The sequence below is a fragment of the Siniperca chuatsi genome, linkage group LG9, assembly GCF_020085105.1.
Source record: "Siniperca chuatsi isolate FFG_IHB_CAS linkage group LG9, ASM2008510v1, whole genome shotgun sequence".
NCBI classification, from domain to species: Eukaryota; Metazoa; Chordata; class Actinopteri; order Centrarchiformes; family Sinipercidae; genus Siniperca; species Siniperca chuatsi.
In genome coordinates this window covers 15,166,276-15,190,513 of record NC_058050.1, presented here as the reverse complement: position 1 = coordinate 15,190,513, position 24,238 = coordinate 15,166,276, and the positions used below count along the sequence as shown (strand labels likewise).

The 24,238-nt window shown below is 39.5% G+C and overlaps 3 protein-coding genes across 8 annotated transcripts; 2 read left to right on the top strand and 1 right to left on the bottom strand.

The window, feature by feature from the left end:
* Positions 1 to 1,576: 1,576 nt before the first annotated feature.
* Positions 1,577 to 7,840, bottom strand: trip13 (thyroid hormone receptor interactor 13). 2 transcript variants are annotated; one of them, XM_044207402.1, is made up of 14 exons: positions 7,715 to 7,840; positions 7,377 to 7,452; positions 6,416 to 6,575; positions 6,166 to 6,292; positions 5,253 to 5,308; positions 5,069 to 5,159; positions 4,896 to 4,968; positions 4,746 to 4,809; positions 4,569 to 4,655; positions 4,236 to 4,342; positions 3,892 to 4,045; positions 2,942 to 3,054; positions 2,743 to 2,812; positions 1,577 to 2,661 (listed from the first exon to the last, which is right to left on the bottom strand). In XM_044207402.1, the coding sequence occupies exons 2-14, from the start codon at positions 7,448 to 7,450 to the stop codon at positions 2,566 to 2,568; spliced, it is 1,272 nt and encodes a 423-aa protein (XP_044063337.1). In that variant the 5' UTR covers positions 7,451 to 7,452; positions 7,715 to 7,840; the 3' UTR covers positions 1,577 to 2,565. The 2 variants fall into 2 exon arrangements, with proteins under 2 accessions (XP_044063337.1, XP_044063336.1); XM_044207401.1 differs by having other exon boundaries at positions 7,677 to 7,818.
* A 4-nt stretch (positions 7,841 to 7,844) lies between these two features.
* Positions 7,845 to 14,119, top strand: brd9 (bromodomain containing 9). The gene is made up of 17 exons (XM_044207395.1): positions 7,845 to 7,983; positions 8,649 to 8,869; positions 8,979 to 9,107; positions 9,201 to 9,339; positions 9,469 to 9,526; positions 9,757 to 9,901; positions 10,036 to 10,146; positions 10,916 to 11,103; positions 11,266 to 11,398; positions 11,618 to 11,693; positions 11,818 to 11,913; positions 12,042 to 12,174; positions 12,282 to 12,393; positions 12,544 to 12,600; positions 12,680 to 12,785; positions 13,397 to 13,567; positions 13,829 to 14,119. The coding sequence occupies exons 1-17, from the start codon at positions 7,935 to 7,937 to the stop codon at positions 13,927 to 13,929; spliced, it is 2,025 nt and encodes a 674-aa protein (XP_044063330.1). The 5' UTR covers positions 7,845 to 7,934; the 3' UTR covers positions 13,930 to 14,119.
* Positions 14,120 to 14,596: 477 nt separating this feature from the next.
* Positions 14,597 to 22,239, top strand: zdhhc11 (zinc finger DHHC-type containing 11). Of its 5 annotated transcripts, XM_044207399.1 has the most exons (12): positions 14,645 to 14,747; positions 14,885 to 15,010; positions 15,583 to 15,801; positions 16,306 to 16,484; positions 18,525 to 18,626; positions 18,734 to 18,858; positions 18,985 to 19,140; positions 19,239 to 19,357; positions 19,437 to 19,486; positions 19,575 to 19,641; positions 19,728 to 19,806; positions 20,173 to 22,239. In XM_044207399.1, exons 3-12 carry the CDS (start codon positions 15,583 to 15,585, stop codon positions 20,313 to 20,315), a joined length of 1,239 nt encoding a protein of 412 aa, XP_044063334.1. In that variant the 5' UTR covers positions 14,645 to 14,747; positions 14,885 to 15,010; the 3' UTR covers positions 20,316 to 22,239. The 5 variants fall into 5 exon arrangements, with proteins under 5 accessions (XP_044063333.1, XP_044063334.1, XP_044063331.1 ...); XM_044207398.1 differs by lacking the exon at positions 14,885 to 15,010 and having other exon boundaries at positions 14,597 to 14,747; XM_044207396.1 differs by lacking the exon at positions 14,885 to 15,010 and having other exon boundaries at positions 14,747 to 14,865.
* The last annotated feature ends 1,999 nt before the right edge of the window (positions 22,240 to 24,238 follow it).

The following is a 24,238-nucleotide window of genomic DNA, read 5'->3' as shown; positions in this document are numbered from 1 at the left end:
TAATATGTGATTATATAATGAAAGAAGAAAGAAGTGAGCGATTGTTTCCATGGTTTTGTGTGCAGCTCTGTTCAGTTTCTTCTTAACATGCCTATAAGTATGTGTGTAAGTTAATCCCCTCCCTATGTGAATCACCATTGGCACATGCAATGATATTCCATTGCTTTCAGCCATGTACCTGAACAACGGTTGAGAGGATAAACATCAGACTGTTTGTTTTGTTTGGAGTTTTCTGACATTTTCAAACTGCTTGAAACAGTGATAAAACCCCATAACAATAAGGCTTTTGACTTTTCTTCCTTCTCCGTCTTGATTGCCTTTTAACAGCTGCCTGGTTTTGGACCAACTACAGTCAAAAGAAAAGGGCCTCCAGACAGAGCAATTATGGTTTTATTTACCATGCCCGTTCCTACAGCCCTCCCTTTCTCGGTCTTCCTTTTTTCTCTCCTCTTTGTGATCATTGATTAGATTAGAGAAAAGTACAGCTTCCTCGTGCGATTCATCTCACATAAAAACATCATTGGCGTATGAAAATGGTGGACGCCAAACAATTAGGTGTAAAAAGATACTGTGGCATTAAAGGGATCATTCAGACAAACAACAGTTGTGCTTCCTTAATGAAATAAGCTTTGTGTGCGAGGGGAAATCCATTCTGGCTTTCTTGTAAAACCCAATAATTAAGAAAAATCTTAAAGTATAAAGAGAATATAAATCTTTTGCTTGATCTTAACAACAGACTATAGACAGTAAAATCAAATTCACCAAAATTTCATGTGAAATGTGCTCCCCGAAACACCCAAGAAAGGTAATTTTAAAGATGACTGATAAGCCTGAGTAGGAATGAAACGTGTGAATAAAGATGAACTCAATGTTTGCTTTCCTTTTACATTCAAGAACAGCCTACAGAATCCACCTTTGAAGTGGAGTGAAAAAGCTGTTGCCCAACAACAAACAAAGGGCACATTGTCTGAACCCGGCAGCTGACATGCAAAGCAGCAGAGCATTCACAGAATGCAAAACATGTTCATACGAACAATGGAGCCACTGATGTGTCCATGTAAACTGTGCGTATGACTGATACATTTCAAAAGTGAATCACCTTTCAACAGTTTTGTTTTTAGGTCAAATTGGTGGCAACCACGGGCAACACACTGTCAGACAGCATAATGATACATCACTTTGAGTCCCCATGCAGGGGCTTGTCTCATTAAGGATTACTGTTCGCTGCACTATTGCACTTCAAGTGAAACCTGGAACAGCCCTTTTTACTTCCAGATTTGCAAGTGTACATTTTATATTTGTGGGGGTTTCTGGTTTTACTCAGCAAAGTTATTTAGATAACTTACATGAGACATGCTCAAGGTCAACTGCAATCTGCTTTTATTGCTGTGGGCATTTTCACTTACTGCCCTTATTATGATTATCATGTATCTCATAAAATACACTATATAAAACCTTTCCAGTCTTTCCATGTATAAAACTGTGACAGCATCTGCACGCCACCAAGTGGCGGCCCAAAGGTTTTGTTAAAATCTCCAAAGTGCATCTAACTGCAGCATTTCAACAACACACAAAACAAGCATAAACAGTATTGTTTATTTCAATGTTATATACAAAATAAAGTTGTAATGAACATATGAATCTTGAGAGGTTAAAGAGCAGTTGTTATTAGCATAAATACAGAACTGACAAATATAACTGAACATTTTTAACCGCTGGTCTATGAGGAATATCCATTTTTAAAACGTATAATACACAAACTGCTTAGAAAAAACAAAACGCATGTTTTGTTACATGCGTTACATGCAAGGTACAGTTCACATTTTTCAACATAAAGTTGGTACCGTACATGGACATTAGCTTATTCTACAGATCCTGTGGATTTGTATGGCAGAAATGAACAGCAGAAAATGGAACCACAACACAACAGTCAAAAAATCTTAACCTTCCACAACAAATTGCATCACCTTTACTGCATTTCTAATGCTTCACTGTCCACTGGGGCCTTGGGCCTATCATGGGACTGCTTTTCATTTCTGTCTGACAAGCTGCCATTTCAATGGGACATCTCCAACAAAATCCGCAAACTGAGCTAATGTGTATGCAGTGATATCAATACAAGAAAGTAAATGATGCCAATAATTTATGCCAATACAAATCTGAACTATCCCTTTAACATGGGAACAAAAAGAAGCTGGAGCTGTTGAGGTTAAAGCTGCATGTTACATAAAAATATCAGTTTGAAACTAAGAACAGAGTAAACACTTGGGTTAATAGCACATAGAAAATTCAAGCATCTTAAACCAAACTGCCAATACTGAAACCGACATGGATTTGGCCTTCTAAAGGTAGTAGCACCACCAGAATTACCTGAATAAAGCCTTATGTTATAGATTGCATTTGTTAAAACTTGCCAATATACACACAACATAGTGCTGCCAAATGAATCGATTAAGCTTTATAAAAAGATGTAAGCGCTGTAGTTTTCCAAACTACAAACAAACAAGGCATGGGATCGAGAGCTTATGAACAATCACGTGTCAGCCTTTGGACATTGTATTAAATTCAGACACTGTTGACCAGATTAGCTTTTTCCTCCCTCTGTTTATCCACCGCTCGGTCCATAGCCTCCAGAAACCTTTCAAGAGTCACTGTCGGTGTCTGCAGGCAAACAAACTACATTAAAAAACTATTTGACCCTTTTTTCCCCCGACACTCTGTAGAACAAAATCATATACTTACCTTTACAAACAGTGCATGGGCTAGAAATGGTAACTTCCTGAGTGCTCTTCCACTCAAACCTTTGCTTTTTCTGGAAACAAAAAGAAAAACAAAACATTAGCCTCTGGCTGTTCCAGTTCTCACTGGCACACAATGTTATCATTAGAGCGCAGAAACGGTGTGATTTGGGTGCTATTGCATTATGGGAGGCTGTACTCACAGAGCAATGTCCCTCAGGTTCAGACTGTGTTCGGACACCTCACTCTCTGCAAAGCCCATCGTCTCGAGCTCAAACATGGTAAACAGCTGCTGCCGGGGGTAGATGACTTGGCACTGCACATATCACACATCATGAAGCATTGACATATGGGAAATTCAAATGTATCAACTCACCCTATTCAATTAAAAGTGTTGCTTTTGTACTGTTACTGCTTATAACTGTTTTTGAAGCATAAAGTTAAACATCATCACTATCTTCTGATACATATTATTTATATTTTCCACTGTAATATTACACATATTGCAAAATATATACCAATCTTAACTGGGCGTTCATTATTAAGTCCAAAAATGGTATTTTATGCAAAATCTGCCAAGGTGGTTAGATTTTATGTTACAATCGGTTACAATACACGTCAATTTGTTTCAAGATTTTTCTGGAATCCAGTGCTGTCTTCTTGATATTAGTGCAGCACTACACATTATTCTTGCCCTACCATTTTGCCACCTTTCCATCACAGGAAAAGTAAAAACGGCAGGAGGACTTTCTTCTTTCACTAATTATCTCACAGTCAATTTATGTGTTTTTGTTAAAGTGTTCTTAAATGCTGTTTTGTTTTCTGAATCGGTGTTGTGATTTTTCTTTTGTTAAATGGAACAGACTTGTAAATGGATTGCATTTATGTCGCCCTTTTATCCGAAGCGTTTAACAATTTGCCTTTCATTCACTCATTCAAACCACACACACACACACACACACACACACAAGATATTGACCCTCATTTCTACAAAATTCACAAAACTAGACATTCCCCCGTAAACTAGTACAATCATCATACCCACAAAATGAGCCCCAAAGTTTGAAGATGGAAGTAATAGACTTGTTAATTTGTGTTTTGTATTATAAATGATGAATAATTGCAAATAATAATTGCTATTTTGTTCTGTCACCTTCATCAGCTCCTCCAGACAGGAGAGGTAGATGTTGTAGATGCCCTTCTCAGATGGGGGTCCGATGTACTGCTTGATGTCAGCTCTGTCCACAAATGCCAAGTCTATCTTTTCTGTTACGTTGGAGGTTGTCAGGATCACGACGTTGGAATGTCTGAAATGAGCCCAAAAGTCAATACAAAAACAAACTTGGGTAAATAGCACAAAATAAAAGTCTGATGATGGATTTTCCAGTGAAAACAGTAATTAAGAGTGATTGTAAGAAAGCAAAACTCAGACTTCTGGTGTCTAATGCTATAAGAGAGAGGATTTAAAACAGTACATAGACTACTTTGCTTTCTTACCGTTTGATCTGGTCCAGTTGAGTGAGAACAGAGTTGACCACTCGGATGGCATCAGAGGGCTCTGTTCCTGCCTGGCAGGCATTCCTAGCTGCTGTCAGACTCTCCACCTACCCACCATAAAACAGGTTCACAAAAGGAACAGTCTTAGTTACAACAGAGAAACTCCTGAACATATGATAACTAAGATACAACAAGTTCTGTTTTATTTCAGTGAATCTGGAAGCAGATCAATGAAGGAATGTACTCAATAAATGAATTCTAGGGGGTCCGATAAGCCTAATTCCAATATAAGTTAGTTCCAATATTAGTTTCCAAGAAGCAGATTTTTTTTACCTCATCAATCAGAACAAATACAAGAGCATCTTTGTCATCAATCAGTTGTTGGATTTTTTGAAACATCTTCGTGACCAGCTTACCGCTCTGTAACAAAGAGGCATGATTAGAGATCAAAATAATACCTGTTCCATCCTCCAACTGAACAATTTAACATAAAAAAGGAGCCAGGTGTACCTCTGAGAACCACTTTGAGAACAAGCTGTGGCTGTTTATCTCGACAAATTGCCCATAAGAATACCTGCAGGGAGAGGAGTGTAGTTTGAAATGAAAAGAGCAGGTGTAGTTACTGCTGAAGCGGTTTCACTAAAATGAGGATTGTCTCACCGACTTGACAGTCTGATTGACAGCTTCTGGGCAAGAGCTTTGCACAGTGACGTTTTCCCTGTGCCCGGGGGTCCTGAATATGGGCATACACAAAGTGATAAATCAGTTGTTTTACGCACATCATCTCTGCTACAACCTCAACCAATATATATGATTCCTCATTAGTTATTTACCATGAAGCAGCACAACACGGTTCCATGAAATCAGGTTGCTGTCAACATTTTTGTCTGAGAAGTAAATTGTTGTTGTGACATAATCCAGGAGCTGGAGCAAAATGAAAACAATGTGAAGTTTAGCAGCGTGAAAAAGTTACGTAATCATTTTCTCTCATCTCTTAACTACTATTATACTTTTTACCTGGGTTTTGACTCCACTCTCATAAACCAGACTCTCCCAAATCCCATGGAATTCAGCTGTTAAAAACAAACAGAGGTCCGGTCATTTCAGGGGAATATTAGGAAAAGACAAAATTGTAATGAGCCAAAGGGAAAAGAGGGTCTTTCAAGTGGCACAGGACCGAAATGAAAACACGACATCCATCCATCCATGATGTTCACCGTGGTAATAGATGCCTTTACATTAACACTTGACCCTGCCTTGATTTCTCTTTTGATTATGAAATATTTATCCCTTCTAAGCTTAAAAGGTGCTTAGAAAAACAATTGTAATTTTCTCCATAACAGACAAAGGAGGCTTTGGTCAGACTGGATTCACAGAGGTAAGATTCCAATGAATTCTAGGTTGTCACAGCAGAAAAAAGTAACAAAACATCCACAGAAACTTCTCAAACCACTGCTGCATGATCCACGTTTCCAGTGCCCATTCATATTAGAGCTAGGTAGATAAATAGGCCGATATTAGCTTATTCCAGATATATTGAGACCTAGACAAGGTCATGCATGAGGACCGAGACAGGAGCAGTGTATTTAGCCTAATTTTGGTGAAAATATGCCCGTTTGTAACATACTGAGCATACAGACGAACAGCATTCTGACCTCATTCTGAGAAGCTCCTGATTCAGCTGCACATTGCTGGAAGATCCGCAGAGAACCCCTTCTCCCCTACAGGGGGTGTGTTTCATACTCAAAAGATATTTTGAGTTGAGAATAACATTAAGTCCTACTGAATAATATATTGCAATGATCACTTCCTGTATTAAGTCTCGCCTGGCTGTCCGACTTCAACTGGAAATGAATCAAACTAAGAAAGCAAGATCTTCTCAACATCATATTCTATTCAATGTGCTTTCCTCCACAATATCCAGTGTCACCTGCTGGCAGCAACCAGTGATTGGCGGCTGAAAGCTCCTCATCCTCCTCCAAAGTGAGCGTGCTGGGTCCATCCTCATTCAGAGTGAAGATGTGAACGGAGACAGAGCAGCTCTTCAAATCAAGGGGCTGAGTAGAGGAAAAAGTTGACGAAAAAAGAATAAATAAAAAAAAGTATTATTATTTCTTTATGAGACCCCCCCCCGATATAGATGATTGAAAATATTCACAAAGCAAACCAAAACAACAGACCTGTGTGACCATTTCCTCGACATCAGCTAGAGCCACAGATTCCACGTGTTTCTGCAGGAAGTCTTCATCAAACTCTGTCCATCTGTAGTTTCCAAAAACCATGCTGTGGCGATTCAGTAGAGCCAGAACATGCATCCTCACTTCAGACAGTTTAGCTGTGCTGAAATATGAACAAGAATGGAAAATAAGGGGGAAAAAGTGCACAGGAAGGTTGACTGAGTCATTTCAGGCATTTCCTAATGCATGTAAACGTTTGGAAAAATTTGACTTTTATTCAGCTGTTAAAGGGTCGACTCACAAATAACCAAAAACATGCTGGCCAAACTACATGCCATCTTGGACAGCGTCTCCCACCCACTCCATGATGTGCTGATCAAACAAAGGAGTACCTTCAGTAAAAGACTCACCCCCCCCCAAAATGCACCACAGAGCGCCACCGGAAGTCATTCCTTCCTGTGGCCATCAAACTCTTTAACTCCTCCCTCTAAGTGTTAGTCTGTATGACCCTTAGTCATTAAACTGGACATTGGATCATTATATCTCTGCAATACTTGACATGATTGTGCAATATTCTGTGTAATACTCCTGTGCAATATTTTAGTTTAAAATTCCCTATTTATTGAATGTGATATTACTCACACCTCTATTACTGCTGTGCAATATCCTCCGTCTCATTATAACCTTAATAAGCGACACTTAACTTGACAGTTCATGCCTTATACCGTATTATTATCATCAACCGGTAAACCCACTTGCTACTTCACACTTATTTTATTTTATACTTATATCCACTTGGTACTTAATTTATCTGACCTGTATTATAGTGTATTATATTTTTTGCTAGTTCTTCTATTCCTGTGTGCACTGACGTAAAGCTGAGCTGCTGTAACAAAAGAGTTTCCCCTCGGGGATCAATAAAGTATTTCTGATTCTGATGTTTTGAAATGCTCAGCGAACCCACCTGTGAGATTTAACATGGACCTCCACATGGATGTTTTGTTTCTGGTTTCCCACCTCCATTCTGTCGCCCTCCATTCCTGTACAACAGAGCAACATTTAGAGCTTTAAAAACAGCATTCATCACACAGAGTATTTAACATAGCTAGTGTTCAGTCTTGTACTCAACGGCACTTTTCCATTTCGTTAGCTAACGTTAGGTAAGTTGGCGATGTTGTAGCTAGCTAACATAGCTGGCTAACGTTAACATCCCTCAAAGAGTTAAGTTAAACAGTTTGCTACATCGACAAAACTGAAACTATACCTTGCACCTATAACTTGCATCAACCAAAGTTCGGGTACCCAAGAAACTATTGACGGTCCGCTGTGCTGTCAGAAAGCCGACAGTCACTCGAATTCAGCGCGCTGATTTGCTACACCGGAAATACATCATTTGTTGTGGGGTATCACATCCGCCTGCAGCTAGCTTTCTTGTTGCAAAGATTTGATTCAAGCAGAGTAACGTCAGCCACCAGTGGCAACGTAATTGGAATAAACATAAGACGGATATAAGTACGCAGATATGGGGAAAAAACACAAGAAACACAAGCCGGAGTGGAGAACAGTCGATGGTACCTGAGTGCACATTTTACTATTAGTTACCACACCGCTTTTGTTCCAGCTATCTTTACGTTAGCTATCTTAGCTTATTAGCTAAGCTAGCTGGTTAGCTCGACAGGCAAAGACCGCAGATTTGCATTGTTTTTTGTAAAAATCTACCCTAATATACCAAGACGGTGCACATCCCTCGGCTCTACTTTTCAGATGCTGTTGGTATAATGTCCTGCTAAAATCTTGAGTTAATCCGTTTGTTATAATTCAATATATTACATATTTCTTGTTTGTTTGTTTTTTGGCTGTATAAGTAAGCTATAGTTAAGTCAGCAATTTAGTTAAGTTATATCTATTTAATTAGCTGTGTAAGTAAACCATTTAAGTAAAAACACCAGCTAAGGATTTGCCTCCAACAAACACAGGAGAATACAATACAACCCAATCACAACATATAGTAAGATATTTTCAGAGAAGCTACAGCTTATGTCTACTCTATTATTATTATTTTTACCATATACAACCTGTTTGGTGGCTGAAATAATATCAGACAAAACTTACAGTTTTCCTCCCATACTAATGCCAACATTATTCCACATGCTCACTTACTCCTCCCACAACGTTTCACCTTGTACCATGATTCCTATCTCAGCTATCGTCTTGATCTTGTTTGTTGTGGTTGTAGACTATGAGGACAAGGCTCTTGAGAAGCCCCTAAAGCTTGTGCTCAAAGTTGGAGGAAGTGAGGTGACAGAGCTCTCTGGTTCGGGCCATGACTCCAGCTACTACGATGACAGATCAGACCATGAACGAGAACGACACAAGGAGAAAAAGAAGAAGAAGAAGAAAAAGTCTGAAAAGGATAAAGACAAATATGTGGATGATGAGGACAGAAGACGGCGGAAGGTTAGTTTACAAAAGAACATTCTACCTTATAGCACCTGTGTTTTTTTGCCACTATAAGTTAAAAATTGTCTTTCATGCTTTCATCGTTTCATCCCATCCCATCCTACAGGAGGAAAAGAGGAAGAAGAGAGAGCGAGAGCAGAATGAATCAGAGGCAGCAGCTGCTACAGCTGCCACCAGTGCTGGTGTGCCTGTTGAACCTTTCACATTGCCTAAAAGTATAAGTATTGGATTAGAGGTGAGTAAACTTAACTTAAGCCTGAGAATATGACCAATATACTCTTAATGATTTCTCTGACAAGTCATTCACATCATGACTGTATCTGCTCAGCCAGAAGAGAAGAAAAAGAAGAAAGAGCGAGAGAGAGAGTTTGAGATAGAGCCTGAAGTGGAGGAGTTTCACCCCAATGTGAAGGTGGAAGTAGAACAGCAAGGAGACAGGCCGGTCCGATCATGCAGGACACAACAAGGTAAGAATCCCTGTCTATGAGGACAACGTCAGATTTTTTTGGCAAGCAAACATTACATTTTATTTAAGCAGTTATTAATTTGTAAATGTGTGAATAAATATCTGTATTTTTTATGTTTGCCCAATGCAGAGAATGAGTGCACTCCTCGTCAACAACTGCTGGAGCACTTTTTGAGGCAGTTGCAGAGGTGAGGAACACTGATTCAGTCTAATTTCTGCATCCGCCTGTAATGTCGGCCTTCAGTCCTTTTAATGCCACATCATAAAGCCCTTTGACTTTCATGACTTTTTATGACAACAGCCCCGGGGCCTGTTTAATACCGGGTTTCGGTACCCATCTCTAAATTAAATACTTTCTGGTGGAAAAAGTTGGTGCTGTACTGAATAACACTGATGGTGTATCACTTGTCTTTTCCAGGAAAGACCCCCATGGATTCTTCTCATTTCCAGTAACAGATGCAATTGCTCCTGGTTACTCAGTGATCATCAAACATCCCATGGACTTCAGCACCATGAAAGACAAGATTAGAAATAATGAGTACAACACAGTTACAGAATTCAAGGTGAGGATACTTTTCAACATAAAGAGGGAGTTGGGATGGTTAATATCTTTCTTTTGAGAGTATTATAAACTGTAAGAAAGTGTGTATAAATAAAGTTTGCCCTCATACCTGTTTGAACACTTTTTGGCCTTCAGGCAGACTTTAAACTGATGTGTGACAATGCCATGGTGTACAACCGACCAGAGACAGTCTATTACAAGGCTGCCAAGAAACTGCTCCATACAGGATTCAAGATGATGAGCAAGGTAATGAGGTCAAATGGAATGAAAATAAACAAATTTCTTATACTATATATTTTCTTGTAACCGATTCATCTTATCCATTTGACACCAACTTTGTCCATGTTGGTTATCTTGTGGTTTAACTTCATTGAAAAGTCATTTACTGAGACACTTCTATTAGTGCTTCGCTTCCCTTTGTTTTAGCTATTGATCATATAATTTTACAGGTAACATTTCACACATACAGATAGGGTTAATTTGATTTCAACTTAAATGGAATAGATCAAATTGTTAGTGTAATATATCAACATATAAACGAGGGACTTAAGGAATTTGCTTTGTGTCGATCCCTATAAAAGAAAATATACCCTGAAAAATATTTTTCCATTAATTTTACACTTTAGTTTTAATTTGTAAGTTTGAATAAGTTTGAGATGAACAGCAGACAGACAGACTGCAGTAATGATGTCACCTAGAGTCAAATCATGGCACTGCTCCATATACAGTGAGCAATGGAATATATTCAAAGCACTATGATAGTTTCTAATTCTCAGCAGCTGAGCAGTATGAGCCCTAGATACAAATAATACTCATTTGGATGTAGTAACCCAAACAAAGTCAAGTCTAATCACTAATGTCAATGTCAATTGGCCAAGGGTGGATTTAATACATCACTGTAATCATCAACAACTTTCTGCTCTTCCTTTCTATTCCATTTCCTCTTTTATCAATACATTGCCAGTTAAGCAGACAAAGTTAAGTGTTCCCCCTTTTTCCTTTGCCCTGTGTACAGGAACGGCTGTTGGCTCTGAAGCGCAGCATGTCTTTCATGCAGGACATGGACTATACCCAGCAGGCAGCCATTTTGGGAGATGAAGACCTTACAGCTGATATACCTCCTCCAGAGATAATCCCCATCCCAGTGGAATCAGCTAAGAAGTCCAAGAAACAGCCAGTCAAAGACATGAAGGAAGTCATCAGGTATTCTTTATTTGTAATGTCTAGATTAAATGTGACATTTTGTTTTACATTACATTTAAGGGATGAAATGGAGTCAGAAAGACCAGTAGAGAAGTCCTGAGTATTTGATGTTCTGTGATTCAGTATAAAGATCTGGTAACACTGTCACTTCTGTTATTTCAGTTACCTATATGAACCAGAGGGAAACGCTTGCAGCTTGACTGACAGCACAGCAGAGGAGCATGTTCTGGCACTCGTTGAGCATTCTGCAGATGAAGCTCGGGATCGGATCAACAGATACATGCCCAACTCCAAGGTTTTCTACTTTACGTATAAATTTCCACTCATACATAATGTTTCTACCAGCTATAGCTATATTTTTGACATAAAATGACAAAGTGGTAGTAAGGCTTCGAGGAGTAATTTTCCAAATTTTGATTTGACTGGGGTATGTTGTTGAAGCAGTTGGGTGTGTGGGCTTTACTTGTTGTCAGTGTAGTTTGTATTGACAAAATCTTTTCTGTTCTGTTTTCAGATGGGCTACTTGCGCAAAGAGCCAGACAGTTCTCTTCTATATACTGTTGTAAATCAACTTGATCCAGATGCAGAAGGTTTGTTTTCATTGTGTAGTCTTTTAAACATCTTTCAAAACCCTATGTTCACACATGATTTGCACTACATTGGTATAAAATGTGATATCTTTCAAATAAGTAAATTGTTCTTCATTTTTTGCAGAAGAGGAGACTCATAAAGTGGACCTGAGTTCTCTGTCAAATAAACTTCTGCCTGGATTAACAACCTTGGGTTTCAAAGATGACAGGAGACACAAAGGTATGTCTTAAAGTGCACTTTTGTTGATTTAATTCATATTAGTCATTTTAATTGTCTCATCCAATTAATAACAATTACTGGCTTATAGTTTGATATAATAGGTGATACTTTTTTCTTGCTCTGTGTAGTAACGTTTCTGAGCAGTGCCTACAACATTCAGAGCCTTCAGAAGAACTCCATCTTTACAGACCTGCTGTCTGATGAGGTGGACATGCTCTATTCAGCCTATGGGGATGACACAGGAGTACAATGTGCTCTCAGGTAGGGGGACTTTTCATGTTGTAGGTTAAACTTAGATTAGAAATGATTTGGTGGGGAAAAAAGGTGTCACCGTTTTCAGCTTGTAATGTGATCAATTTCACCCTAAGCATACAGGAGTTTGTCAAGGGCTGTGGAAGTGTCACGAAGCAATGGGTTGACGGGCTTCTAGACAAGATGACCGCAGGCGATCACATTAAAGCTGTCAGTCAAATCCGACAGGTATCTGACTCATACTTAATATACAGCAATATACTGTATTACACACATTGCTTCCATCATCCTCTCCAGGGTTTTCTTGACCAATTCTACCACAGTCTGGTTTCTGTGATGTAGGCCTATTATGTGTATGATGCTTATTTTACATTTCAGAAAAGAAACATGATGCTGAAACCCGATGAAACCAAATCCAACATCTGTGACATGCAGGTATGCTGTAAATTGTTAAGTGACGCTATATTTACATAGTTGCTCGACTGTTTGGTTGACTCTGTGTATTTTTGTTCAGATGGCAGATGGCACTGGCCTGGGAGAGAGTAGCTCAGTCCTGGACTTCATGTCAATGAAGAACTATCCTGATATGTCTCTGGACATATCCATGCTGAACTCATTAGGTGATTATCCCCATCAACTTACATGTACACCAATAATCCAGTCATAAGCTAATTAAGGTAGTAAGATGAGTAAGGTGGAGTCCATGTAAATGCTTCACTTGCATTATGTTAATGTGATGAGGCTCATAGTTAGCATACTGAGAATAAGATGTGTATGAGCCTCATTATTGAAGGGATAATGACCATGTAAACACCTTAATCCTATTAAAAGACTCAGGCAGAGTTATTTTGCAACACACGTAGCAGTTACTTGATGGAAATATGTTGCATATGATTTTCCAATCTTTTCTGTTTTAGATGGTAGTAGTGACCATCTTTCTCTGAGAAAACTTCTCTGTAGTGCTCTGCATAAAACTTGCATAAACAGAACAGGTGAAAACACAGCTGTATTACAGTGATCTGTCATGATGCTATTGATGCTATTGTGGTATGCCATTGTTGCTGTCTTTGTGCACATATTAGTAGTATGCTCATACTGATCAGATTTATTAGTATGGGCCTTTCCCCTCCTTCCTGTAATGCAAGCCAGAATCTCACAAGAATAGGTGTGCCTTTTTTTCTTTAGTTCTGCGTTCATTTAATTCCCCTTACCTTCCCTCTTTCTTCATCAGGTAAAACAGTGAAAAAGGAGCCGGGGAACGAGGAGGGCCAGCAGCACTTTGACGATGCAGACAAACTCCTGCAGGAGTTCCAGGAGGCTCAGGTGGACCGAGTCGGCTCTAGACCCTCATCCAACCTGTCCTCCCTCTCTAATGCCTCAGAGAGGGACCAGCACCACTTAGGTATCTGCAATAGGAGTAAGACTAAAAGATTAGGTGCTCAGAAAAGAGCACTGCCAATGCTTTTTAGTTAGTTTTTGTTTTATTTAAACATCATATTATTGTCATTAGTATGATAACAAGCCATGATACTATGTTGCTCAACGTCTTGGTATATATCGACTTAATGCTACACCTCCACTTTCCAGCCAAATTTTCATTGCTTTCCACAGAAAAGTAACACCAGTGCGACAACAGAAGAACCATCTTTTCTTTTATCCACAGGGAGCCCTTCACACCTGGGCGTCAGCGACCAGTCTGAAATGGTTCATGATCCCTACGAGTTCCTGCAATCTCCGGAGCCAGAGAGCACAGCCAACAGCTGACCACACACACTGCCATTTTGTTACCCCGGTGTCAACAGCACTGGGTACTCGGCCTTGGACTGTTTAAACACTCTGGAGACAGCAGGAGCCTCAAACCTGTTTTAAATACTGAATATGATTGTACAGATTGTTTGTAGTGTAATTGTTTTGTATGAGTGCAACACTTGAAAAATAAATGCTTGCACCTGTATTTATAAATGCGTGTGGTTCAGTAAGCAAATGAAAAACTATTATCAGCTGCATTACACATACTGTGGAAGCAGCTGTAAAAGTAGGAACTGTCTATCAGTAACACTCATCCAAATTTTGTGCAATTGCAGTTAAAGGATGTTGTAAGATCGTCCTGCTGCAGTAAAGATACACTACTGAGTCCTCAGATGTCTGCAGTGGTAAACTTCCACCCATAGACTATAAGTGAGCAACATTTGCTGTTGTAGGATGTTTCAGTATGTGAAGACACAATAGGGAAGTGAAAATAAAGCAATATGCATCTAGTGTACATTAACATTCAGTATAATGTTAAATGAGAAACATAAGATTAAAGAAGGGCTTTAGTTTTGAAAGCAGAAGTGTGGTGCTTATCTCTGTGTTTGCAGTTCTCTCTTGCTGGGGAAAAGAGCATTGGCTATTTTTGAGGAGCTTATTGTCTCCAGGGCCCAAAAGTATAATAAAGAGTCGCAAAGATTGCGAGTTTGATAGGCAAGCTACATGAGTAATTCAGTCAGTGTAGGGCCACAATAAAGAGCTGGTATCTTGAAGAGAGCTATAGTGCACATGCGCAGCAGGACAGTTTCCATGGCGCTGCGACGACCTGCTGAGTGAGTTGATTCTTCAACTTCTGATTCACGTCCTTCGGTGACACAAATCCAAGGACGTTGGAGCATTTTGTTCATGTTTACCGGTGTTTTTTTAAATTTGTTACGCTTTGTACTGGCGGTATGTGTTTGTTTATCAGGTGAGTTTTACTTATTGAAGCACCTGCCCAGCTGATAAACTAATGGGATATCAAGCGGTGGAAATCTCCGTCTGTATTTGAACAGTAGCATATTGTTTAAATTTTCGCTGTCTCTCACCGGCAAAAGTAAGTCATTCTTCATGGATTAAAACTTTATACAGACTTGTTATACTATAGGTTATTGTTGGCATGACTTTATTGTTTATTTTAAGCCGTAATAAAATAGTGGCTCTTTGTGAATTAAACACAAAATGCGGGGTGAGCTAGAACAGATAACCTTGCTAGCAGCTTTAGTTGTTAAGCCTCTGTCACACAATACACACAGCTGGCAGTTTATTAAGCAACTAAAACTAATGCAGTTTAACACAACAGCAATAAATCCTACCTTCATGAAGGTTACAATGTTCAGTTTCTGATATTTTGTCCACCCTGTTTATACCAGAGGTTAAACTAATGCTGTTGTATTAATTGCTAGTGTATTAGGTACACCTAGCTAAAACAAAGTGTAGGTCCATAATGGGTGAACAGTCACTATCATTATGCTCAACTCATTTTCCTAACTCATTTCCCCAGCCAACACGGCCACACTCTGCTGGAGCTAGACCTATGTGTGACCTATGTGTGGGTGGACGTTTGAAGACGCCTGGAGGAGGCTTTTTCTCGACTGACTCTGTCTATTCTCCTCTTGTGCTGTCTAGATGAACTGCTTCAGTCAAAGGCTGAGGCGCACATCTCCCATGCGTGGTAGCAGTAGAAATGAGCTGGTCCCCTCCAAGTCTCCCAGGATGAACGGATGGTCATGGCCCCCTCAGGCTTTCCAAGTGATTGGCTGGCTTTTGTACAGCTACCTCGCCATAGTCAGCTTCGGCATCTATATCCCTCTTCTGCCTCTGCCATGGAACCATGTGGTCTATGCCGTATCCTTAACACACAGCTGAAACCTTGCTGTCATTGTAGCCTACAAGTGTGAAGTGTGCAGCAGTGGGTCTTCCAGATTTGAATATGGAGCAAACATTAGTCTCCGCTACGGTTTTGTTTGGGCTGCTGGACAAGACAAGGATTTTGTTGTGTGGGCTGTCTGTATGGGCTCCAGTCACACCAGACATGACTCTGTCTCTGTTTCTGTGGTCTTTATGAAGCCCAAAAGACATAATCAGTGGTGTTTTTGTCACATGTTGAATGCTGCATGATGTCAACACTGGTTTATTTAACTGAAGCTTCACTCAGCCATGAGAACAGATGATTTCTTCAGAACTGACTTTATTTCTCACACAAAAGATGCGCTTGTGTGAGACAGTTTGCAGTTTCTGGTTCATGTATACTTGTGCCTCTTACTATTCTGCACTTTATTGCACATGTATCACATATTGTAGTATTTTTCCAATATTATTGCTATTTTCCTTGACTCTTGTCATGTACAGCTGACGGGCATAGCATTTATTGTACACCTTTTCACCCATATTGCTGCTGTGACTATAGACCCAGCAGATGCCAGTGTGAGGGCCAAACAGAGCTATTCCAGTCCAATGCCGCTTTTTGACCGGACAAAGCAACCACATGTCATCCAGGATCTGCAATGTTATCTTTGTGATGTCAAAGTGTATGTATGCCCAAAGCAGTAGTCTCTAATGTGATTTTGCTTTTTTAAGTTTTAGGTTAAGTTTTAGCATTAGTTACTCTTTTTGTGCACCCCCATTTTACTGAGGAGTTGCTAAGTAGTCCCTCTGATTATGTAATGAGTTAAGTTTCAGAGTTAATCAGGAACTACTCATATATACAGCTCTGGAAAAAATTAAGAGACCACTGCAAAATTATTTGTTTCTCTGGTTTTACTATTTATAGGTATGTGTTTGGGTAAAATTAACATTTTTGTTTTATTCTATAAACTACTGACAACATTTTTCCCAAATTCCAAATAAAAATATTGTAATTTAGAGCATTTATTTGCCGAAAGCAACAACTGGTCAAAATAACAAAAAATATGCAGTGTTGTCAGACCTCGAATAATGGAAAGAAAATAAGTTCATATTCATTTTTAAACAACACAATACTAATGTTTTAACTTAGGAAGAGTTCAGAAATCAATATTTGGTGGAATAATCCTGATTTTGAATCACAGCTTTCATGCGTCTTGGCATGCTCTCCACCAGTCTTTCACATTAATGTTGGGTGACTTTATGCCACTCCTGGTGCAAAAATTCACGCAGCTCTGATTTGTTTGATGGCTTGTGACCATCCATCTTCCTCTTGATCACATTCCAGAGGTTTTCAATGGGGTTCAGGTCTGGAGATTGGGCTGGCCATGACAGGGTCTTGATCTGGAGGTCCTCCATCCACACCTTGATTTACCTGGCTGTGTGGCATGGAGCATTGTCCTGCTGGAAAAAAACAGTCCTCAGAGTTGGGGAACATTGTCAGAGCAGAAGGAAGCAAGTTTTGAAAGGAAGACAACCTTGTACGTGGTTTGATTCATGCGTCCTTCACAAAGACAAATCTGCCCGATTCCAGCCTTGCTGTAGCACCCCCAGATCATCACCGATCCTCCACCAAATTTCACAGTGGGTGCGAGACACTGTGGCTTGTAGGCCTCTGTCTAACCATTAGACGACCAGGTGATGGACAAAGCTCAAAATTGGACTCATCAGAGAAGATGACCTTACTCCAGTCCTCTACAGTCCAATCCTTATGGTCTCTTGCAAACCTCAGCCTGGCTCTTCTTTGCTTCTCATTGATGAAGGGCTTTTTTCTAGCATTGCACGACTTCAGCACTGCCCCTAGGAGCCTGTTTCGAACTGTCCTCGCTGTGCACTTCACCCCAGCTGCCTTTTGCCATTCTTTTTGTAGGTCACTTGATGTCATCCTACGGTTGTTGAGTGACATTCGAATGAGTTGGCGGTCATTCCGGTCAGTGGAGAGTCGTTTTCGCCCTCTGCCGGTCTGTAGCTTTGTTGTCCCCAATGTCTGCTGCTTGACCTTGTTCTTATGAACTGCCGTCTTTGAAATTTTAAGGATGGAAGCAACCTTTTCAACTTTTTTGGCATGGTCAATAGTTGTTTTTTGATTCCAATTACTTTTGAGGTACTACTAGCACTGTTTTTGCCATCCAGCTGGTCCCACTGCAAGAGGATAGTGATGACCACAGAAGTGTTTTTTTTATACTTTTCCTTATTAAATAAGATTTGGTTCAGGTGATCACCTAATCAGCACCTCATTCAGTAGAATGAGGTGTGCCTGTGTTGGAATTCAACAGACATTGGAATGGAATGGCTTCCATACTTGTAGAGATACTGATTTAAGAAAAAATTGCAGTGGTCTCTTAATTTTTTCCATATATATACACACATATATATATATATATATATGAACTAATCGTTATGTAATGATTCATTAATATAATATCTCTCAGTCTGTTGTCTAGTAACTCTCCATTATCTATACAGTCCTTGATTCTGAGATATTCAGGAACTACTTATTAACAATTAATTAATTATCAGGTCGTTCCTGATTCGATCCTCACTCATTCCTTAGTAACTACTCACAGTTTTGTGTACCATATAACCGTAAAGTGTTATGGAGATATCATTTGGCAATCATGAAAAATTTGTTTTTAATGACGTTAACATAATCGATCTTCATGTAGTGGCCCCAAAGTAAAACACTGTGGTGTTTGCAACAAGTGTGTGGAAGACTTTGATCACCATTGCAAATGGCTGAACACCTGCGTGGGTGGCAGAAACTACTGGTGAGACAATGTTTGTGTCCTTCCTGTAAATGACTTCATGGCTGATGCTAAAATGAAATGTGGAATGTAAATATAAATTAACATCAGGTTTTGTGTGTTGCCTTCAGGTGCTTCTTTGTGGCACTGTGCTCTGCTACACTAGGTGTCTTGCTGCTCGTTGTTGTTGTCTTGTTCATCTTTATTCAGCATTACCTGGATCCAAACAGCCTGCGGACCTCTCCACAGTTTGACAGTGAGTAACCATAATATTGATCTTTCTTTATCTGACTGCATAGAAACAGCTTTGATAATATTTTTGTTAATTGCATCATTAAAAGCTGTATGTGTGTTGTCCTCCTTTTGTTCCTTATTTCAATAGGTATGCTGGGGAATGGCACCTGGCTGGTGTTTTTACCCTTAGCACCCATAAAGACTAGTTCAGCTGGTGTCCTTGTATTAGCCTTTCTAACTGTCATGCTGAGCGTCACCTGCCTGCTGCTGCTTGGCCATCTGCTGGGCTTCCACTTTTACCTCTGTGAGTCACACTCTTCAAGACAGACATTTGATAGGGCTCTTTTCCCCTCATCTAGTCATTGATTTTCACCATTGGCGTTTGTTCTCTTGGCTTTACAGTTTATAAAGGCATAAGCACATATGATTATGTAAAGATGCAGCGCCAAAAAGAAGCCAGAAACCAAGAAATCGAAGCAAGAAATCCACATGATGCAAAAATCAATAACAATGCCCCACAGGTGAGACCTGTCCTCTGCCTCTCACTGTCAGTCACTTCTTCATTTTGTCGTGTGTAAAACATTTTTTTTCCTTTTTAAGAATCAAGAGAGCTCAATTGACTGTGAGCCAGCATTATCACAGAGTTCAAGGTAAAACTAATTCCTTACAGTTCTTGTTATATTATTATTAAAACTATTTGTGTAGAGAAGGATAATTAATGCCACTCTGGTTTACAAGCAGTACCTGCAAATTTGACGATAAAGGCCCACTCACCAGCCGACTCTCAGAGTCCATATGCACTGAGGTAAGCATGTCTACTTCTATGTCCTTTGAATTATTTTACATGCATCAAATGGGTAATATTGCATTAAAACTTTGGTTTTTGTGTAGTTGGAAAACTTCAAGAAATCAGCAGAAAAGGAGAATAGCGTCCATTATGGCACAGAAAATCCCACAGAGAACACGGCAAGTAAGTATTTGCCTGCACTTATCACTATTGTTCACCTGTCTTTGTGTTGATCTTCATTTACAAAGATGGAGGAGCAAAAATATTAGAAATGCCTTATAATATAATACAAAAAATATAACACCACAACCTTTGAAAAGTTTCACATTAATTATAACAGGATTGTTGGATTGCATCACAGTGTACAGGGGTGCTGTTTTTCTGGTAACTCAGTGTAAATTCATCATAAATAAAGTATGCATACAAATGCATTACGGATAGGTTATTGGTCTTTGGTCTGTTACGTTTATTAGTATAGATTACCAAAAAATATCAGTCCATTTAGTTTGTAAATAATACTTATCTCTTCTTGTTTCCTGTGTCTGAAAGGGGAAATATCTATGATTGACATCAAAAGCTGGAAGCCTGACACTGATCAAGAGGCTCAGAGCGCCAGTGTGAAGTCTGGTGGCCCTGTTCCTGGAGTGCAGGACCCTCTGGGCAGCTCAGTTATGACCCCAGATGATATTTAGCAGTAACTGATGTGTGCATGGCCATGCATCAGGATATGCTTCTCAGAGGAACTATTAACTATTATTATGAAAATATGCTTCATGAAACTGAGCGACACAACTGTGGATCATTGTTGATGAGGACCAAGGACATTTTGGACTTGACAGCATAGTTTGATACACATCAGTTGTTTGTTTTTTTGGTCCAGTGGGCATTTTGTATGCATTTTGTGAATAACTATGGATCCGACATTGTGTTTTGTTCCTTTTTTATCTACACTATGTGTTTTTATGACGACTGTTGAATTATTTAAAACATTGTTTTATCTCACTGACTTGTATGGAGAGCCAAAGTCCAGCCCCACTTCCAGGTTAGCCTCTGTTCCACTAGCCTGAGTCGGTTAGATAGATAGATGGATAGATATATTTTGGCATCTTCCTGAAAAGCTGAAACATGATGCTGGAGTTTACTGCTCATATTCTAAGCCAAATGAGTATCGAGGACTGTACTGACAATAACATTTGAGCATCTTAGAACATTCTCTAACTGAAAGTAGTGGAGCAGATACTAGCTTAAAAAAGGGGACAGCACTTCAGCTCTCTATTGCTGTTTTATTAACTGTTGATATCACAAAGCTGGCATTGTTCAGTGACCTTTTTAGCAAAATTTGATGGTAAAAATATTTACATTTTCATGTTAGCTCAATTTTTTTTCTTCTTTAGCCTACTTGACCACACAGTGGCACTATAGAGTCCCACCACCTCCAGCTTCTACAAATGTCTAGAGTTTCTGTCTATATTCTAATCTGAATAGGTATCTACTGGTTGGATTTGCCATCAACGTATGAACACTCATTTATCAGAACCAGCTTTGTCTATAGCTGAGACTTGAGACTTTGTAGATGATAATCCACATAAGGTCCCGTGTGTTGATGTATTTCTTTATATTTCAGCCATACAAGATAGAAAAAAGCATCACTCAGTGCAATTAATGCAAGAGGCTACATTTAGGAAAGAGCTGAAATAGCTCAAAATATTTGTCACCTAAAAATATATTTTCAGGCAAATAAAATGGATATCCTGACAGGCATAACAGACCCATTCAACACGAAGGTACAGGAATGGGATAAGAAAACTGGAGGTAGATTGCATTCTGCCACTGAAAACGGCTTGGAAGAAGACAGAGCAATACATGGCCACATTAGAAGGCAAGATCACAAGTGTTATTGGGCAGCGGAATAGATTCAAAAGATCAGGATTTGAAGAATACACAAACAGGACTATGAAGGATAGACCTGAAGGAAATAAAGATGTGTAGTGCACAAGAATGGTTCTGTGGCCACTGTGTTGCTGCCATTGTTGCCAATACAGCCTGACAGCCAGCCAGACCATGTCAGTCACCCAGCTTGTGAAAGGAGCTTCTCTACTTTTAAATGAATCAAGATTAAGCTCAGCAGTGCTTTCAGTCAACAGCACCTGGAGGCTTTTAGGCTATTGAGCAGGATGTTTTGATGGCCTTGGATAGTGACCTGATTATTGGTGGCATAGCAGAGAGAACTGAGCTGCTACTTAAACTGCTGATTCAGTGATGAGGTTTGATGTATGTGTTTATTTTTTAATCTATTCTGTCACATGTCTACTCAAACTCTTAATTGACAAATTAGTTTTTTTAATTTTTCTTTTTACAGACCCCTAAGATGGTTGCAGCCAGTGACATTTACACGATTCAAGCCAGCTTTCTCTCAAGAACAATATGTTCTCCTTCTCACTGAGTAATCCAAGCAGGCCTCTGTTCCATAAAGTACTTCATGTCATTTGTGATCCTCCTTGCTGTTATTGTTATAAAGACTACTGTCTAAACCTGCTCCATATAAAAAAATGCCCTTTGTGGTGCTATATAAATAAAATGTAATTAATTGTTATTGAATTTAAAAAGTAAAAAATATTTCCGCCTCTTTTTTATTCAAGAATTTGACATAGGGACTGTAGCAGCTAATTCAAGTGTTATCTGTGTATTCCTGTAGTGTTTGGGCTGTGGGCACTGGGTGGCCAATAGTCAGGTATTCAAGTTATAGGGGAACAAGAAATTGGGGTGTTTGAGTGGAAATTAAAGCATTTTATTTTCTTTCTTCCACAGTCATCTCTATTGCTTCAGAGTGGACTGCCTGTGATGTGACCTACCTTAAATGAGAGAATATTCCTTAGTAATTTCTTATAATGGCTTGAATTAATTAATTATTGTGGTATATATAAAAAACTTTGTCCTTCACCCTCCGCGGGTGGTCTCATCCTTCGAGCTCGGGTCCTCTACCAGAGGCCTGGGAGCTTGAGGGTTCTGTGCAGTATCTTTGCTGTTCCTAGTACTGCACTCTTCTGGACCGAGATGTCTGGTGTTCTTCCAGGGATCTGCTGTAGCCACTCCTCCACTTTGGGGGTCACTGCCCCGAGTGCTCCGATGACCACGGGCACCACTGTTGCCATCACCTTCCAGGCCTTCTCCAGCTCTTCTCTGAGCCCTTGGTACTTCTCTAATTTCTCATGTTCCTTTTTCCTGATGTTGCCATCACTTGGTATCGCCACGTCAACCACAACGGCTTTCCTCTGCTGTTTGTCCACCACCACGATGTCAGGCTGGTTCGCCATTACCATTCTGTCAGTCTGAATCTGGAAGTCCCACAGGATCTTGGCTCGGTCATTCTCTACCACCTTTGGAGGTGTTTCCCACTTTGACCTCGGGGTTTCCAGTCCATACTCAGTGCAGATGTTCCTGTACACTATGCCAGCCACTTGGTTATGGCGCTCCATGTATGCTTTTCCTGCCAGCATCTTACACCCTGCAGTTATGTGCTGGATTGTCTCAGGGGCCTCTTTGCACAGCCTACACCTTGGGTCTTGTCTGGTGTGGTAGATCTGGGCCTCTATTGCTCTGGTGCTCAAGGCCTGCTCCTGTGCAGCCATGATGAGTGCCTCTGTGCTGTCCTTCAATCCAGCCCGCTCTAGCCATTGGTAGGACTTCTTGATATCAGCCACTTCAGGTATGTTCTGGTGGTACATCCCGTGTAGGGGTTTGTCCTCCCATGATGGTCCCTCCTCCAGCACGTCTTCCTCTGTTCCCCATTGCCTGAGACATATATATGATATATATGATATATATATATATGCCATTTTCAGTTATCAAATTCCATATAATAATGTAAAGTGGACATTGGCCACATGTATTGTTGGTGTACTGTATTGTTGAGTGTGTTTGTGACAGTGGTGGCAGATCCTTTACTTAAGTAAAAGCACTAATACCACACTGTAAAAATACTCTGTTACAAGTAAAAGTCCTGCATTCAAAATGTTACTTAGTTAAGTAAAAGTATGTAAGTATAATCAGGAAAATGTACTTCAAGTATTAAAAGTAAAAGTATTCAATGCAGAAAAATGTCCCCTGTGACGGATATATTATTATTAATTATATCATTAAACTATTATTACTGATGCATTAATGTAAAAGCAGGATTTTACTTTTATAGTTGGTTGAGGTGGAGCTCAATTAATTAATTAATCAATTGACTGGTTTGTAAAAATTCAAACAAATAGTGACAAATGGCCCAAAGTGACATCTTCACAATGCTTGTTTTGTCCAACCAATTGTACAAATTCAAAATGATTAAAAATAAATTCAAAGGGAAAGCAGCAAATCCTCATATTTGAGAAACCAGAACCTTGAAATGGTTTGTATGAAAAATGGCTGCCAGTTAATTTTCTGTCAGTCGATTAATCGACTAATCGTTTCAGCTACTTGTACTTTTTCATATGTTTTGTATGCAAAAATCTTAATTTGTGAAGTAGTAACTAAAGTGGTTATAATAATAACTATATTTATATAATAATATATATTATATAAACAATTGTGGTGACGTAAAAAGTACAATATTTCCCTCTGAAATGTAGTGGAG